Source organism: Aulonocara stuartgranti (assembly GCF_965226115.1).
Source record: "Aulonocara stuartgranti genome assembly, chromosome: 22".
Lineage (NCBI taxonomy): Eukaryota > Metazoa > Chordata > Actinopteri > Cichliformes > Cichlidae > Aulonocara > Aulonocara stuartgranti.
In genome coordinates this window covers 9345052-9362487 of record NC_138957.1, presented here as the reverse complement: position 1 = coordinate 9362487, position 17436 = coordinate 9345052, and the positions used below count along the sequence as shown (strand labels likewise).

Sequence of the window (17436 nt, the reverse complement as noted above, 5' to 3'; positions counted from 1 at the left end):
AATACCATACGCTAAAGAAGTTTGTACAACCCACAGTGAACTTTCTATGTCACAGACTACATAGAAGCTAAAGCACAGTCAACAGGCTGTCGAGTCCCACCACAATATTTCCTGACTTTCTGTTTAGATCATTTTGTAATTTAAAATAATATATTCTTACATTTGCTGTAGTTATGTTTACTTAATGCTCTTTCATTATACTTCATTCTCCACTATAGTCCTAAAAAGTCTAGCTAATCCGAGTAAATGATTAGCTTGACATTTTGGACAACACCGGTTGTCAGGTTTTCATGCCAAGAACTGAATCAACAGATTGACAGCTTGGAGGTGACTAGCTCTGCCTAGCATAACAACTGGAAACAGATAGCCTAGCTTTATTTAGATGATACAAAATTTACCTACCTGCTCGAAGGATATTACGGTTAACTTTCCTCCCATTCATTCCTTCATGAAAGTTGCCAAGGCCAGATCAGTTGGTGATCGCCTGGTCACTAGGAAAAAAGTGTATTCCCTAGCAGTTGATGAGTGGCTGCAGGAAGGTGCTTGGCATCACTAAGTGAAACTGGTTCAAAAGATTTATACAAGGTTGAACCGAAAACCTCATTGCAAGTTCGTTGGCTGCTGGCAGATTGCTAGGATCACTGTAGTTTGTATAGAAAATGCTGACCTGTCTGCAAATACTTGTGAAACTGTGACAAGTCTTACACAACCTGGCTACAGAGAATGTTTGCCTTCAAAGTAAAATTTCATTTGTAAGAAACAACTTTTATTTAGCAGCCGAATAGTCTTTGTTTCCAGTTTGCATCACACTTTTTTGAAACTATCACTGAGTGGCAGTATGTGACTAAGGTCTACCTTATAACATAAGCAATCCTAATGTTTTAATGTGCTCAGTGAAGTCCAGCACCCACCACAGAGTGGGCATAGCCACTGTTTGCGTGCATCTTGAAGCCTCAACATTACCATTTTAACTGAGTTTTTTTTTGCGTAACAAATTATTTTATTCAGAGATGTGACTGGACTGATAAGTTGCATGCATTTTAGGGCATGTACAGATGCAACACATAGATGCAGATACCTGTTAATCAGTGCTACGTACAGTAACAAACTGATATTTACCCACATAAACTGAAGTTATTTCTTGGATTTGTGATGCAAAATCATCACAAGCAGCCAGAGGTTTGGTTCAGTTCAACAACCTCTGTAGTTTTTATGAAGGGACAAACTATCCAAAATGCCCAAAAGATGATGGTTTTTTTTTTGTTTGTTTTTTGTTTGAACCAAACATGTTAATTTCTTCACTGAAGTTGGGCATTTCAACATGGGACTCTATGTTGACTCACTGATGGCTACCTGATGGATCAACTAAAGTGTTTGACATTTTGGCTGAACTTTTCAACCCCAGAGATGTTTATTTGTTGCCAACACTTCTCCAGATTGTTGAGACACAAAACCTTCTAAAATAATGTGTTTTAAGCTTCTTTTTAAAAAAATATATATATCAATATCAAGTTTTCTAATGACTGTTAGGAATGTAAAAGGTGAATTACCTGCTCCTTCCGTTATAGGAAAACTACACAGCACTGCTTTATTTCTGGAAGTTAAAAGTTACTATCCACCACCAAAAATATATCTTTTTCTTTCTGGAAAACATACATTAAAAGCACAATTGAGTGAAAATATCCCAACAGTAAAAGATGGTTTATATTATTGCTTTCCAAGCTGTGCATTACTCAGACTTTCCTCAACTTCCCCCACAAACCCCCTGCAATGAGATCAGGATGAGCCTGTGTTATGGCTACAGTCAGCCACACATCAATCTTAATAGCAGGCAACACAACCACTTGTGTAAAATAAGATCAAGAATAGTATTTTGTTTAAAAGACAGGCTCCTCTCAGTGCCACCCAGAGACAACAGCATAAAAATGATTCAAACAGAGGCAGATTGATGTCTTCTACAACATGATCAAACCTGTAAAAATGGCACTCTAGCAGTTAGATGTGTGTTTAAATGCATGTTTTAAAGAGTAAGAAATTACTTTGGTTAACTTTTGCAGTTTATCATCAGAAAACATCACAGACCTGACGTTGTCCTTATGTGGTTGGAGTTGATATATATGCAGCAAATTCCAACACTCTTTACCAAGTCCAGTTTTTCTCTGGATGAAGTATTCACTGCTGCTATAAAACAAAAAAGTGTGTATTTTAGTCTTAGGTTTCAATTATCATGTCCTAAGAATGAACGACATTTCCTTCCAGCTTTCATACCAAAGCGGAGACAGTAAAATACTGGACCATAGTGGAGATGAGATTTTTCTTTTTCTTTGACACATATAAGGTGTCTAATGCAGTTTAAATTGTAGCTATTGGAACGCTAACAATTGCCTTCTTTGTTAAATGATTGTAAAGACTTGTTTGTAAAGAAAATACCGTATTTTCCACACTTTAAGGCGCACTTAAAATCCTTTAATTTTCTCAAAAATCAATAGTGCGCCTTATAATCCGGTGCGCCTTGAATTCTGGTTGTGCTTACTGACCTCAAACCGATTTTATGAGGTACGTGGCACTCAAAAATCTGTTAAAAAATGTTTTAATATGACTTTGCGAAGATAAAAAGCCACACCGCTTGATGGATTGTCGCAGCATTACGGCTACTGTAGTCAGGAGCCTCGCGGACTATTCCAAAACTCCGTCTGCTTCAAGTCACAAAGTCAAATCATCTTTAATAAAATGGTCAATGTTGCTGCTTTACCAGGTGTAACAAAAGGTTTAACATCCAGGCATCCATTAAAACATAATATATCAAATTCTGACGGAGTTAGAAGTTAGCCGGAAGTTAGCTTGCTAGTTTCCACCTAAACAGGATATAGCATGTTCTGACTGAGAGATTTGTGAAAAAATTAAAACGTACAGCTCTGCTATCACTTCCAACATAAATGAAGACAGAAAACTAAACAGCAGTGATGTTTGTAGGGTTACTGAAGTTAGGCTAGCTGGTATATAATAATGTGGTACGTGATCGCTAGCGACACAGCTATGTTAACATAACAAACACAGTGAAGCTGGAGCATGAACGCTAACTTTTCTCCACTCGATAAAGATTAACGTGAGAGTTCCCGATTGTTAGGGACAAATGCAATTGCATGGCCAAGATTCAGTCAGGAGAACAATTGAGATAATCCATCCACAATATGAGGTTAATTGTTAACATACTGCAACAACATGGGGATAGAGCAGCTGTGATAGAATTCAACATCAATGAATCAATGGTACGGAAGTGGAGGAAGCAAGTTGACTTATCTGACTGCTTTGTTTTACTTAATGCGCTTTATAATCTGGTGCGCCTTACGGCCCGAAAAATACGGTAAATCCCATTTTTTGATTGCATAGGTCTAGCATTCAGAGGGATTTCTACCTGACCCATCTGGAGTTAGGGTAGATTTTGTTTTTTTCAGCTAGTGTCAATTGGCCACTTTTCAGAAACTATACATTTCACAGATCAATTCAAACACTTCTCAAATAGGCAAGATGCAATATAAATATAAATGCAATAAATAGAAATATATAAATATTTTTAATTAAATTGAATAGAATTGAACTGAATTATGATTTTATTTATCTCTCCACAGACTGAACAACTTGATGATTATAATAAGCTAAACAAAACAGACTGAAGCCAAGGCTGAGATGGAATTAAGACTGGGATTTAGGATCACCCTGGTCTTGGTCATCCTGGCCTTGACTCTTTCCAGTGAGAAGGTGGAAGCACAAAGAGCAGGTAAGACCATTAGGATTAGAATTTCTGTTGTAATAGCAGCCTTAGAACATTTACTGTATGTGTTAAAATCCTTGCTGCATCTGCCTTCTCTAGGTTGTAAAAACGTCCACTATGACTTGGCTTTTATCCTGGATACCTCATCCAGTGTTGGAAAGGAGAACTTTGAGAAGATTAGGCAATGGGTGTCTAACCTGGTGGAGTCTTTTGATGTAGCACCTGACAAGACAAGGGTAGCCGTGGTTCGCTACAGTGACAGACCAACCACTGAGTTCAACCTAGGGCAACACAAGACCCTGGAAGATGTGAAGCGAGCTGCAAGCAACATACGCTACCTGGGGGGAAATACAATGACTGGGGATGCTATCAACTACACAACCAGCAACATCTTCACAGTGCAGAATGGAGCGAGGCCGGTCGCCAGAGGCATTCAGAAGGTAGCCATTCTTCTCACAGATGGCCGAAGCCAGGATTATGTTTTGGAGCCGTCCAAGAAAGCTGCCAAAGCGGACATCAGGATGTTTGCTGTGGGCATAGGGGAGGCTCTGAAGGAGGAGCTGGAAGAGATTGCAGCGGAGCCAAAGAATGCCCATGTTTTCCACGTTACAGACTTCAATGCCATTGACAAGATCAGGGACAGGCTGAGGAGGAGGCTGTGTGAGAGTAAGTCAGCCATCGGGACCACTGCCAACAAAACACTCACACTGCATGCCGCATGGCTTCTTTTTGAAGTTATACTTTGAACAGCCTGCCTCAGTTGCAATATGCACTTCATCAAACTGACTCTTATTTTAACCTTTTAACCACTGTGAAAAGAGGAAAGACCCTAACCACAAAACCCCACCCCGACCACACAGAGATGCACATGCACACTGAGCTATCCCGACTTCTTGTGACTGAATATGAAGCTGTTGCAAAAATTAGCTCATAAATGACAGTTTCCCGACCAAGACATATCTGTGGTACAGCTGCCTTTTCGACTGCTGCTATACTGCAGAGGCATTTAGCAGTAAAAAAGCTTGTCTTAGTGTTAACCTCAATGCTTTCTCCACTGGTGTGTTGAGAAAATGTTTCAACATGGACACAAAACAGTTTACACTGCTAACTTAATCAGTTAAAATAGACTTATAATATTCTATCTTAACAACTTTTTTAGCTTTGTAGCGAAGCAGGGACCCATCCGTTTGCTAGCATTTTTATGGGGATGATGGATGCTTCCCGCGCCAACGCTTAAAATTCCTGCCTAAAATTAGCCAGACTGGAAAGAAAGGGATGCCATGAGTCTTAACCACGAACAAGAAATACTAAAATGGAAATGACATGATTACATGGTTTGCTTAAGGATGAGCAATGACAAACCCTCAACTTTTATTTTAACCTGGTGCTAACTTGTCAGGCAAAAGCAGTGATTCCTGTCAAGAATGTGATGAGTAAGACTAAAATGCCTTCATTCTTTTTTGAGGGGGTATCATGTTACAAAGTTACATACCCCTTGTGCTTTAAAGGCAGCTTGTAGTTTTGTCTTAAAGCCAGTAACCTCTGACTCTTGACTCATAGGTTTTGAACAAGGCACCCGATAAGATTGTATTTTTAAACCATACTTTATCAACTTCAGCAAGCCAAAGGCTAAATTCAGTCAGGTAAAAAAAGTTTCAGTGTTTTCTTTCTATAATCTCTAAAATCACCACGGGTGAGCCTCCAAGTACATCAGTGGTCAGCAAAACTGGCTGCCTGAGCGATGTGAGTTATTTTCACCAAGAAAATTATAGCTCGAATGTTTCAAGTGGGTCAGCTACAGTGGCTCAAATGTCCATGTTAGATGTTTTCACCTTTTAATCTATAGTTTTAAAAATGGACACTATTTATTCTGTGCTACACTGATTCGACAGAGCATGTGTGGCCTCACCTAAGAACACAAAAACCCCAAGATTGCATATTTGACCTTACATGCCCGTTCTCCACATAACAGACAAGGGGCACCCAGATGGTGTTTAAAAATTCACAAGCTATAATAGTGACAGGAAACACAGCTAATAGCAAAAATGAATAATTTATCAGTTTATGGCTGAAAACAGATGCCACATGCAATGCATACATTTTTGATGATACTTCTGTATCAGAGATTCATTCCCAAAGGCAAGTTTTACACTGCTTCCACTTTAACTCACAGCCAAATTATAGCCTTAGGGCCACAAATCTGAGGGTAGCTCAAGTATTTAGCATGCTCAAGTGTCATCACTGTCTTTAAAAAAAATGAGTGATGTGCTTATATATATTTTATAGAATGGTCATTTTTGGCTGAATTTGGCTTTATGAACAGTATAAGCCAAAGGTCCTATCTAACGTCTAAAAATTTTGTTTTTTAAATTAAGGCACAAGCAGACACAAGCAAAAAACAGTCTCCTCCAGCTTTGCTCCCAATGAAAAATGTCAAGCCCAAATTAAAAACAATGCACAAGAAACTGAAATAATTCTACTACTTGGGGCATGATAAAGTATTCAAGAGCTGACAGGCGCTCATAATCAGTGCTACAGGTTAAAAGCCTTTCTGCAGTGAAGATTTTTACAGCTGTGAATTGGAAAACAAATTGGATTTTTAGCAAATAATAGGGAATTTGGAGTGTCTCACTTGTCAGATAATATATTCAGGATAGCATTCAGGGTTAGACAAATCAATGACATAATAACAGGTTTCATGATATAGTGATTCCAAAGGGTAACATGATTTGGATCTGCTGCTGTTGACTGAAAGTTAACACAAGGGAGCCCATCAGGGTGAGTTTCAAAGAGTGGAGGATACAGATTTGTCTTGATAAAAATGCGGTTTAATTTCAGCAATCAACAGAGTGGAAAGTTTATCATGGCACTTAGAGCAAAAGAACCACCATAAAAAGGCAAGTCTGCATGTCTAAGTTTACAACTATGCTAGCAGCTCTGAGGCGGTACAATGCATAGCATTGCATTATTTTGAGCCAAATGCTAATGTCAGTTTAAAATGAGCGTGATATTTCTGTTAACAGATTCTATGTACCCACTTGTGTGGTATATAATGTTTACAATGTTTTGCAATGATGGTCACACTAACAACTGCATTTTGTGAACATTTGCCTGTAAACAATCGTTTAATGCATAAAGCCTAAGAGCTACCACAACACATATGCAATATATGGTTAGTCTTCAATTATAAGTGCACTGCTAGCATGCTAGCAAGCATATGCACTATCACTGGTGCTGTTGACACACCCTCTGTCTACTTTTAAAATGTTTCATGGTTCCCCCTTATCATGCTTAGCCTTGATCCTAGTCAGTGATGTTAATAAATGCTCGTACAATCCACATAAAGAGGCCTCCATCACTGGTATTGTTAAATTCTTTTAGCATTACACTATCAGTGTAATGCTAAAATTTCCATCAAATAGCTCTTTGGGAATCACATTAATGGTGTGAAAGTAGTATTTTATGCTTGTTAAACTGTGTCACATTTGGCTTTTTTTGTCTAGACACAGCACTACTTTAATGTTTGAATGATTCATAGGTGAGGGTTAGTTGGCTTAATTAACAAAAAGCAAACAAACAAACTCCTTTGAAAACGATAAAAAAAGACTCAAAGACTGGACTAAAAATGAAAATTAGTAATAAAGCAACCGATGTATGATGGAAAACTTTCAAAGTCCTCCAGAAACTATGGCTCAAGACAGCTTTAAAAGTTCTTGGAATAAAAATATAAAGAATAAATGATGGTGGAGTGAGACTTTTGCACAGGACTGTATTTGAATATTTGCACTGATTCTTTTTGTTTTTTGAGTATTTGTATGTTCTGTGAATAGCCAGACATCCAGCTGCATACACTATAGTACAATGAGAAATAAAAAATCAACAATTAAAATGATAAAACAAATCAACATTAAGTTAACAGACGTTATTCCAGCACAATAAGAAATAGCCACCAGCTCTTCATGAACTTAAGTGAGCCCTGAATTCTGTACCTGAGTTGTTCTATTTTGAGGTGTGTCATTATGTCCTCCACCCAGCGTTTATGGGAAGGCAGTGAAGCCTTGTTGACATATTAACATTTGGCTGGGATAAAGTTTGCCGTGTTCACATTTCTTTAGTGTGTCAGCACGCTCACATGTGATTATTAGTGCGTGTGCTTTATGACACAGTTTAGTAAAAAACAAACAAATGAAAAACAAACGTATACTCACGCGAACCAGCAAAATCAATATGAATGAGGGTTATCTGTATCCATGGATTAACCAGGAGTGAAGAGATCCTCAGAAACTGCCGGTCACATTAAGCAAACGTTTACATATATGGAACTAGACAGCACCCTTCACAGAAGCTGGCATCCTGACACAGAAAATGTCTCTCCTGCCAACCTGAAGGGTTTGCCTTTCTTGCTGTCATCACTGAGCTGCGCGTGTGTGGAAATATAACACTGTCACCCCACCTACTATAAAAGCCATCTCAGTCGTCACTCGGCCATCCACACGCTTCCCATCCCCAGATATCAAACGGCAGAACTGTCTGCGCTGGTGCTCCCCTCATCGCAGATGTCTTTCAATGATCCGACTGCTTCCTTTAACAATATGCCACTTCACATCTCTCACGTCTGACCCCTCAGAACGTTTCCCGCTGATTGCTTCTTCTAATAAAACAGTAACATGTGATTCGATTTTGAACAGGAAGATACAGGGTTACCATATCTTTCTCCCCATGGTCCAATAAGAGCACGAGCGTGTCTAACTGAATTATTTTTGCTTTCTCCTCAGATGTGCTGTGTCCAAATATGAAGGTTCAACCTGATCGGTTTAAGCCCGGCAGCACCAGTTATGGTCTTGAAGAGGTTCCAGGTATGTGCAAACTGCTGCTTTCCTAACAGCAACATGCAGCACTTGCAATACGTGTCAACCACAAGGTCAGGTCTTTATTTCTGAAAGCATTTCCTACATTTTCCAAAAACATTTATTGCATGCTAAGAGTTTGTTCTCACACACAGTTTCTCTCTCTTTCCATGAGAATATAAAGTGAAGTGGTTTAATTCATGACCAGGAGGCTGCTGGCAGCTCTCTAAATATACTTGTGAAAACAAAACACTCGTCTTTTTCAAAATCAAATTTGACAGTGGGCCAATTCAGAGCTTCACCTCATGGTTCGGCTCTCTTTACCAGTATGGTTGACCTGCTGGTGCGTTGATCTCTTGCTCCAAGATACTTGAACTTACTTTTCTATCTAGGATAGACTCCTCAGCTTTATCTGAAGCGAGGTCACCATCCTTTTCTGGGAGATAACAGTTCTGAAGAGTTTATCCATTTCATCTGCATCAAACTCAAACCTTTCAGATGACCACTTGAGGCGCCACCACTTTATCTGTAGAAAGACGTGACCTCTCAGTACACTCAGTGTTTGTTATTGCAGCTTCACTATTGAAATCCAGGCTATGGAAGTCACAAACAAGAGTCAAGACAAGGCGCTGCTCTTTTTAAGATTAGCAGTGAAGCTGCTGTTTCACTAGCATGTAGCGCTCCATCATTAGATGTTTTTATTCCACACATTCCACGCTGCTGTGTTAAAGGTTCTTCTCTGAGGTCTTGAAAACCATTTACCCACCAGTTATAACAGTGTGTTCTGGGAAATCTCAGTTCCTGTCTGTGTCTCCCACCCACATCCATCACAGTAAGAGAAAAAACAGATGCACAGGCATGAGTGTTTGGACTCGTGCTAAGTCCAGGTTCAAGGAAAAAGAGATGTAAGAGCACCGAAAAGCTATGTTTTTAGAAATGTTCCCTCTTAACATACTTGGCTGGCACAGGGTCCTCTGTTGATTTATTCAGGAAAGACAGACTTTGATTTCTTAAAAAAAAAATTACTTAAAACCCGGACATCCTTCCATCTTTTTTGTATATCTTTTGGTCAGCATCACAACTCTACTGGACCTCACTGCGTACACCCTGAAGAGGCTGCTGAATGACAGCCAAAAACACGTTACTTCTTAAGGACAGTTTATCAAAACTGCATGTCCTTAGACATGTGGGAGGAAAACCACACAGACATAACATGGAAACTTGAAACAGAAAGACACCAGCTGGCAATGAATTCAAATATAACAACATTAATGAAATGAAATAAAAAAACAAAACCAAATATATCTGTTTTGGACAAAAAATAACTGGCTAAGTTTAAGACTTGTGTTTGTTGATGCAACATCTGCAAATCAAAGATGGATGACAATGATTACTATTTAACATAACAGCCCACTTTTTTTAAATTCCCCTCTCGCTCCTGTCGGGCCGTCTTTATCCTTCAAACTCGGGTCTTCTACAAGAGGCCTGTGAGCTCGAGGGTCATGTGCAGTATCTATATTTCCTTTTGCTTCCAAAACAGCTTTAAACCACTGATGGAATGCGTAAGTCAATTACTGAGAGACAGGGTCATTAGTGCTCCTTGATTTAATGTGATGAATAGGACTTTAAATAGTAGTAAAGTTGTAGATAATTGTCAAGAACAGACTTTTAAAAGTTCCCAGATGTATTTTTTAGTTTAATAAAAAAGCAACAAACTAACAAAATTCAGATGAGATGAGGAACGTCTCATTAGCTAATAACTTGTGATTTACAATTAACATGCACAGGATAATCCTAAATTTGAAACAGTCCAAAATATTAAATCTTTTAAAATTCAATTTGATTTCAAATTTCAATGAAATGAGTTACTGAACCTGTAAATTCATCAGGCGAGTGTTTGCAGACGTCCCAACATGGAGCTGTTTTTCTGTAGCATCCATATAGATTGTCAGTCTGCTGGCATCCACAGCTCTCACATTCATTAAGTGCAACATCAATATGGAGTTGCACACTGAGCTATGATGTGAAGTCTACTTTTTAGACTACATTTATTTCCTGGTGAGAAAAACTATGGTTTAGCTGTTAACTATCCACTACTGGATGCACCAGCGAATGGCAGTGGCATGTAATTCCTGCCTGATTACTCTGTACTTTAACCACATAATCTTATAATCATCGGTTAATTTCTCACAATTATTTGAGAGATCTTCTGTGAAATATTACGAGCTAGTAAAACTGAACTTAAATACTTCAGTGCATATTTGTTTATTGTATTTCGGTTTTGCTAAATGAACAGTATTTCCCCTCATACTGTAGTCAGGTTTTAAGAGTATATATTGGACTAAAGTACAGAACCCTTTGAGAAAGCTTTATCCCTGATGCATCCTCTTAGAGTTGCTAAAAAGTTACGCTGACTTTTTGACTGAAAGAGTGTTTTCATGATTAGACACAGCGTCACTTTCTGCTGTCAGGACACATTATCACATCCTTGTCACTGGGCGAGTGCTAATTATGTGGTTTGGCTTTTTCTCTCAGCCGCAAAAGAAATTAGAACAAACTTTTGATAAATCACTGAAAGCCACTGATACTTTCTTAAGCAGATGTATCACTTTGTCAGATGCGCTAAGCACTCGTACTGGAATAAATCCTCTGACCAAAGATTTGTTTGTCAGATCTTGTTCCAGTGGAAAACTCTATGGGAAATACTTCTCTTGTACCCAGACTATAGAATACTGTGGAACAGGCCATGAATACACTCCACTCTGCATTGATTTATATTTGCTTTACATTTAGTTACAGCTAAACACTATCATAATTTTAAATTCCATCATAATTACTCATGTTCTATGCTTTAACTGTTCCCATAGTGTTGTCTGGAAGCAAAGGCAGCTCAATGAAAATGTTCAGTTTTTATTTCACTTTAGCACCAGTAGATACAGCACAGGGGTGCTTATTGATTTATTTTCTCTACCTTGAATCTAACACAGACAGTTGTGTCACAATCAGGTCTTTTCTACGAGCAAAAACCTGCTGTGGGCCCCACTTGGGGCGAAATGTTATCACACAGCGGTCTGAGGTCTGACGCTCTGACATGATAAAGATGTCTGGGGATTTCCAAGCTGCAGTCGCTCTGTAAATGCAGCTAACTTTAAGATGTACAATGTCAAACTTGCTTGAGCAAAGTACTTTTTTTCAGTTTGCGGGTAAGCACACCGAGATTTTCTCTTCATACAGACACACGGTGTTTATCATTGCTACTCCTGCAGGTCCTTCTTATAATTACACAACAAATGCCTCTGTGCTGGTGCACAGGGAGTGCAGTTCTCTTTGCTAAATGTCAAGACTATTTGCCACTTATTATGATTTGACAGCCAAGAGACCTGCGGTTTGAATGAGACTTGTATTTATCACGGGCTGTCTAGTCAGACCCCCTCGGGGTACCGAGCACACACAAGAGGCTGCGGAGCATCTCCGTGGCTCGGCGCTCACTATCTACTGTACAAATGTTGCCATCTGCTCCCATCAAAAGAATGCTGTGTGTATGCGCTCGCCTTTCCCAGTCAGTGAACTCATCTGGCTTTTGCCGCAGATCACCCCAGTGGTCGTTTTTGGCTGTCCAAAATAACTTTTTGGGTTGATTATACGCTATCTGCTGCCAGTTCAAATTACAGCTTTGTGCTCAGATTTGGCCCCAAAGAGCCACAGAAACAGCATGGTGTGCACGATGCAAGCACAGTGACAGGGAGAATCGAGGCCAGTGTAACTCACAGCTGCGTGGCTTCCTCGAGCAACTGATAACCAGCAAACATCGCTCTTGTACAGCAAAGGTTTACGTTTTTACTCGTTAAGTTGTCAACTACTCAAAGTGTTTTCTTTCAGATAGCAAAGGAAGGTGAGCCCTTTTACATCACACGTATCTCAGAAGACTTTTTAAAAATAACCCAACTGAGACTGGGGGGGATTTTGCGAGTATCCCATCCCATGGTTTAAATAAGGCAAAAGTCTCAGGTATGAGAACACAGCAACAAATCCTTTTTGGATTTTTCTGCATGAACATGGTGAGAAAATTAAAGATGACTCACATTAAATGTCAGGCTTAAGAATGTGTGTGTGTTTGAAGCTGTGTTTTCCATTTACCTAATATACTGACGACTGAATCGCTCAATTCAATTTAATTAAATTTTATTTATATAGTGCCAAATCACAACAACAGTCGCCTCAAGGCGCTTTATATTGCACAGTAGATCGTACAATAACAAACAACAAGAAAGCTAAGGCAAAATTGATGACTCTTGTGTTTTAAGTGAGCAAAGAAACAGCACCATCTGGTGGCCAGTAAAGGTAACCTAACTAATAAAGCTGTTTCATAATCAAATGAATGAAAGACAATGAGAAATGTTTCCTTGTGCATGCGTTTGAGCAAAGAGAAAGTCTCCACCCACTGCTGAGTGAATAAAATAATTGTTAACGGTGCATGTGAGGCAAATTACTGACAGATAAAGCAGCTGTTGTGTGCGGCTGATGGCAGATCAGTTATATCTGTCATGAAGACTTTTGATTCTAACGTTATTTTTTGCTCTGTTGCTAATGACACAGGGGCAGGCTAAGTGTGCGCTTAACCACCTGCTTCCAAGCTATTTCCTATGACATCCACTGAGCTTTTCTGCCAGACTCTCGCATTACCACCTTAATGCTGTGGTTTCCTCTTTGAAAGATTAGTGCGCTGCTGTTATTATTCCCACTAGACGTCTCACACAGATTTTGCTGCATAACTAGGGCTGTGCAGGAAAATGTTGAGGCTGTTCTCATTCTGTTGACTCACTCGTGCCGCAGTCTGCTTTCCGGAGAGCTCAGACTACACAACATAGGCTAACCACCAGCTTTCAGTGAGAGCTGCTGGACACACTGGCAGCATTAGTGCTGCACAAGCACTCGTCTTACTGGCATCGCCATAGCTACAGCTACTTGTTTGTTGTACAAGGGAGTGTCCTCTCTAAACCACCTAACTATGGTCTGTGGTCACACCACTTCAAATCACACGCTGCAGAACAATGTACACACAGATGCGCTCTCTCAGACTCACACGAGGACCTTACCACCAGTGGAAACGAGCTTTTTTTCCCCACTCTGGCAACAAATCTAACAAATATTTAAATGGTCCAGAAAACATCTGTATTTTCCAGTTGTCCATTAATTCAGGGTGATGCAGGGTGTGGTGGGACTGACCCAGTTAAACTTCAGTGTACCCCCTAGAAATCTGACAAAGCCATAACTCAACTTCATGACCGGAGAGCCTGGCATGATTTTTTTATGTGTGTGTGGAGTCCAACTAGGCTTTTTTACTGTGTTGCTGCAGGATTTGACCTGATGGATTATTTCAACGTGAGAGATATTCTGGGAGCCAGAGATGAAGATGGACAAAGTTCATATGTTCGCCTTGGCACCATGCCTATAGTACAAAACACAGAGTAAGTGACCTGCCCATTATGCTTTAAACAGTTCAGCTTGTTTTTGAGCCCTGTCAATGCACATGAAAGTGGCAAAAATGAAGTCTTTGAAGTCTCCAAAAATTCATCCTTTTAAATCTCAGTTCTGGCTGAAAAGGAAATGTTTCCTGCACAACAACTCCAACAATGAGGAGATTCAAAGCCAAACACAACTAAGACCAACTTGCAATACATTATGACACAATCTCATGTGAAACATCATTACCATGTAGCTATATTAATGACATCTTCTGTATATTAACCTTATGGAGTTAGAGTTGATATGTCGCTATCTGAACACAGCCAGATGAAATGTCAGTAAATGTGATAAACAACCACTAGCCATCTACTTAAGTACTAAAGGCACCAATTTAGTCTTTTTTAGACTTATTCCTGACATCCTGAGATCCATAAAGGGATAAAGGGAAGTCATTTTGAAGGCTCAGAATTGGCCAACCAGGAGAACGTGGATGTCTTCTCCCCATTTGTCAAATGTTTTTGTCTCATTAAGTGTTTTCTGTCTGCACTGTTTTTTTTATATAGGACGCTACAGTAAAAATAAAATTAGCTAACTCTTAAAGCTAAAAATAAAGACACCTTAACTAGTATTCTGCTTTGATGGCGCAAATGTCTAAACTAAAGCACCAAAACACAGTTTATGGTGAAGTTTAAACCTTTTTTTGTTACTTGTTACTTGGTGGCTAAGCTAGCCTTGTCAATTTTCAGTATTTATGCTAAGCTAACTGTCTGCTACTTGTAGCCATAGAGAGCCTAAAAAATAGGTTTGACTACAGTAACATCCCCCATTGACTTTTGAAGTTCCTTTTGAACTGTCATGGTGCGCATTTTTACCACCGTGGTGTTTTGAAACAGAAGAACAAGCGCTGGATTTGTGAAAGAATGATTTTGGCTAACAAGGTGTCAATCCCAGTGAGCATCCTGGCTAATCCTATTCTTTGAAAGGTTTTTCCAGTTTTCCAATTTTACAGAATTCTGAGCTCTTCCTTTATAAATATTAATTCAGATGTGAACAGTTTATTTTATTTTGCTGTTTCTATAAATACACAGGCAACAGTTTGAATATAAGAAGTCAGTGTAAAACTGCTAAGAAGAGCAGAAAGAGTAGCTACAAACACACTGGTTGCTAGGTAAAACACTGGGACTGTGTTTAACCTTATACATTAATATTTCAACTGCTGTACAGCCAATGCAACTGTTGGTTTACCACATCCACTAAAAAGAGAAAAATAAAGCAGTAATAATAATGTACTTTTATTCCACAGAGATGTGTTTCGTCAAGGGCTGCCAGACGAATATGCCTTTGTGACCACATTTAAATTCAGGAAAACCTCGAGGCGTGAAGACTGGTACCTCTGGCAGATTTTTGACAAATATGGAATTCCACAGGTGAGTGAGTCAAATGTAAATAGTGACAAATGTACCTGTCTCTGCATGTGGCCCAACTTGGAGAATTACATCATCGAATGGGCTCACCTCGCTGACTTCTCTTTTTCATTCCAATATTTTATTTATTTTTGTACATTCATTACTTCCCCCTATGGAAAACAAGCTCCTTTATGTTTCAGTTCACATCCCTGTGCTTCTGACCTGTCAGGTGTCCATCCGTCTGGACGGTGAGAACAAGGCAGTGGAGTACAACGCTGTGGGCCTTACAAAAGATGCTGTGAGGGCTGTGTTCAAAAACCCTGAAGTCGACAACCTGTTTGACCGCAACTGGCACAAGATTGCCCTCAGTGTGGAGTCCAAGTCTGTGTCTCTGTACTTGGATTGCAAGCACATCCAGACGCTGCCGATAGAAGACAGAGAGGACATTGATATCCAGGGGAAGACAGTGATTGGGAAAAGGCTGTATGACAGTGTGCCAATTGATGTGAGTCTTTACCTCCATTTTGGCAACAGTGTGATTCATGTCAGTCAAGGTTATTTTTCTGCAGTTGACCTGTTGTTAATCTGTGTACATACAGTTTGACCTCCAGAGAATGATGATTTACTGCGATTCCAAGCATGCCGAGCTGGAAACCTGCTGTGATCTACCTAATGGGCCTGTAAGTATTACAGGCCAACAGGCCCAGAGTCTGCGTCTTTGCAGTGAAAGCGAAACGCGTCTTTCAGATGCTGCTGCTAAGCCGTGGAGGTTCCTGGTTGCATAGAAATATACATCTACCACAAGATGGGATGCTTTGTGTTTAAAGGAAAGGTTACATCCAAATAATCAAGTTTGCATGAGTGTGTGCCCCCCCAGCTCAGTTGTAGCTTGAACAGCTAAGCTACTTTGAATAATCAGTGTAGCTTTGTTACTTTGTAACTCTGTACAATACAGCTTTTTCAACTTGCTCTCCGATGCATCCATCGGAGTATGAATGTCGTTAGAAAGCACTAAGTGTAGATAAAGTGCTTGTGAGAATGGGTGTGATTGGGTGAATGAGGCATGTTGTATAGAGTGCTTTGAGTACTCCGTGAGAGTAGAAAAGCGCTATATAAGAATCAGTCCATTTACCATTTGAAATCTCACCAGCTTACAACTAGTTAATTTTGCTATCTAGGTAATTAAGACACAACTAAACAGCCTATAGGATCTAGCTGAGTACACATAAGTGAATTGTCATGCTAATGTTTAATTCTTGGACTCCACTAGATTAACTTTGCATGAATCACAAAAGCTCAAAATAGTTCTTATTTATGTTGGTTGCTGGTGCAGCCCCTCAATTCATCCACTGTCTGAAGCTTTTTCTCATTCATTTTTTTCCCACTTCCTTCTCATTGGTTAACCTTCGGAAACACAAGATTTAAACAGTGTGTGCTTGTGACTCTCTATGACATCATACAGAGCCACTTTTGAAATGAAATGTTTCAGAGTTGAGCATCCTGAAGCGTCAGTTTTTAGATCACAGGTGTTGCAGGTCCTAAGGGGCGATCGTGGCTAAGGGGCGATCGTGGCTCAAGAGTTGGGAGGTCGCCTTGTAATCGGAAGGTTGCCGGTTCGAGCCCCAGCTTGGACAGTCTCGGTCGTTGTGTCCTTGGGCAAGACACTTCACCTGTTGCCTACTGGTGGTGGTCAGAGGGCCTGGTGGCGCCAGTGTCCGGCAGCCTCGCCTCTGTCAGTGCGCCCCAGGGTGGCTGTGGCTACAATGTAGCTTACCATCACCAGTGTGTGTGAATGTGTGTGTGAATGGGTGGATGACTGGATATGTAAAGCGCTTTGGGGTCCTTAGGGACTAGAAAAGCGCTATATAAATACAGGCCATTTACCATTTACCATCACAGGGATGCCTGCAAACCTTCAAATAGCACTAATATAAACCCAGGAGTG

General features: G+C 39.9%; 1 protein-coding gene across 6 annotated transcripts in view; it reads left to right on the top strand.

Annotated features, from left to right (window-relative positions):
* col22a1 (collagen, type XXII, alpha 1) overlaps window positions 1–17436 on the top strand; it is a 68854-nt gene that overhangs the window by 1137 nt on the left and 50281 nt on the right. For 4 of the 6 annotated variants that reach the window (XM_082520916.1, XM_082520915.1, XM_082520918.1 and 1 more), the window contains 7 exons: window positions 3630–3778; window positions 3872–4438; window positions 8548–8628; window positions 13976–14087; window positions 15389–15512; window positions 15721–15996; window positions 16091–16171. In XM_082520916.1, coding sequence (XP_082377042.1) covers window positions 3688–3778; window positions 3872–4438; window positions 8548–8628; window positions 13976–14087; window positions 15389–15512; window positions 15721–15996; window positions 16091–16171 — 1332 coding nt within the window. In that variant the 5' untranslated portion in view covers window positions 3630–3687. Of the gene's footprint in view, window positions 1–3114; window positions 3365–3629; window positions 3779–3871; window positions 4439–6382; window positions 6551–8547; window positions 8629–13975; window positions 14088–15388; window positions 15513–15720; window positions 15997–16090; window positions 16172–17436 lie in introns of those variants that run through there. The other 2 variants (XM_082520917.1, XM_082520919.1) reach the window with 2 other exon arrangements.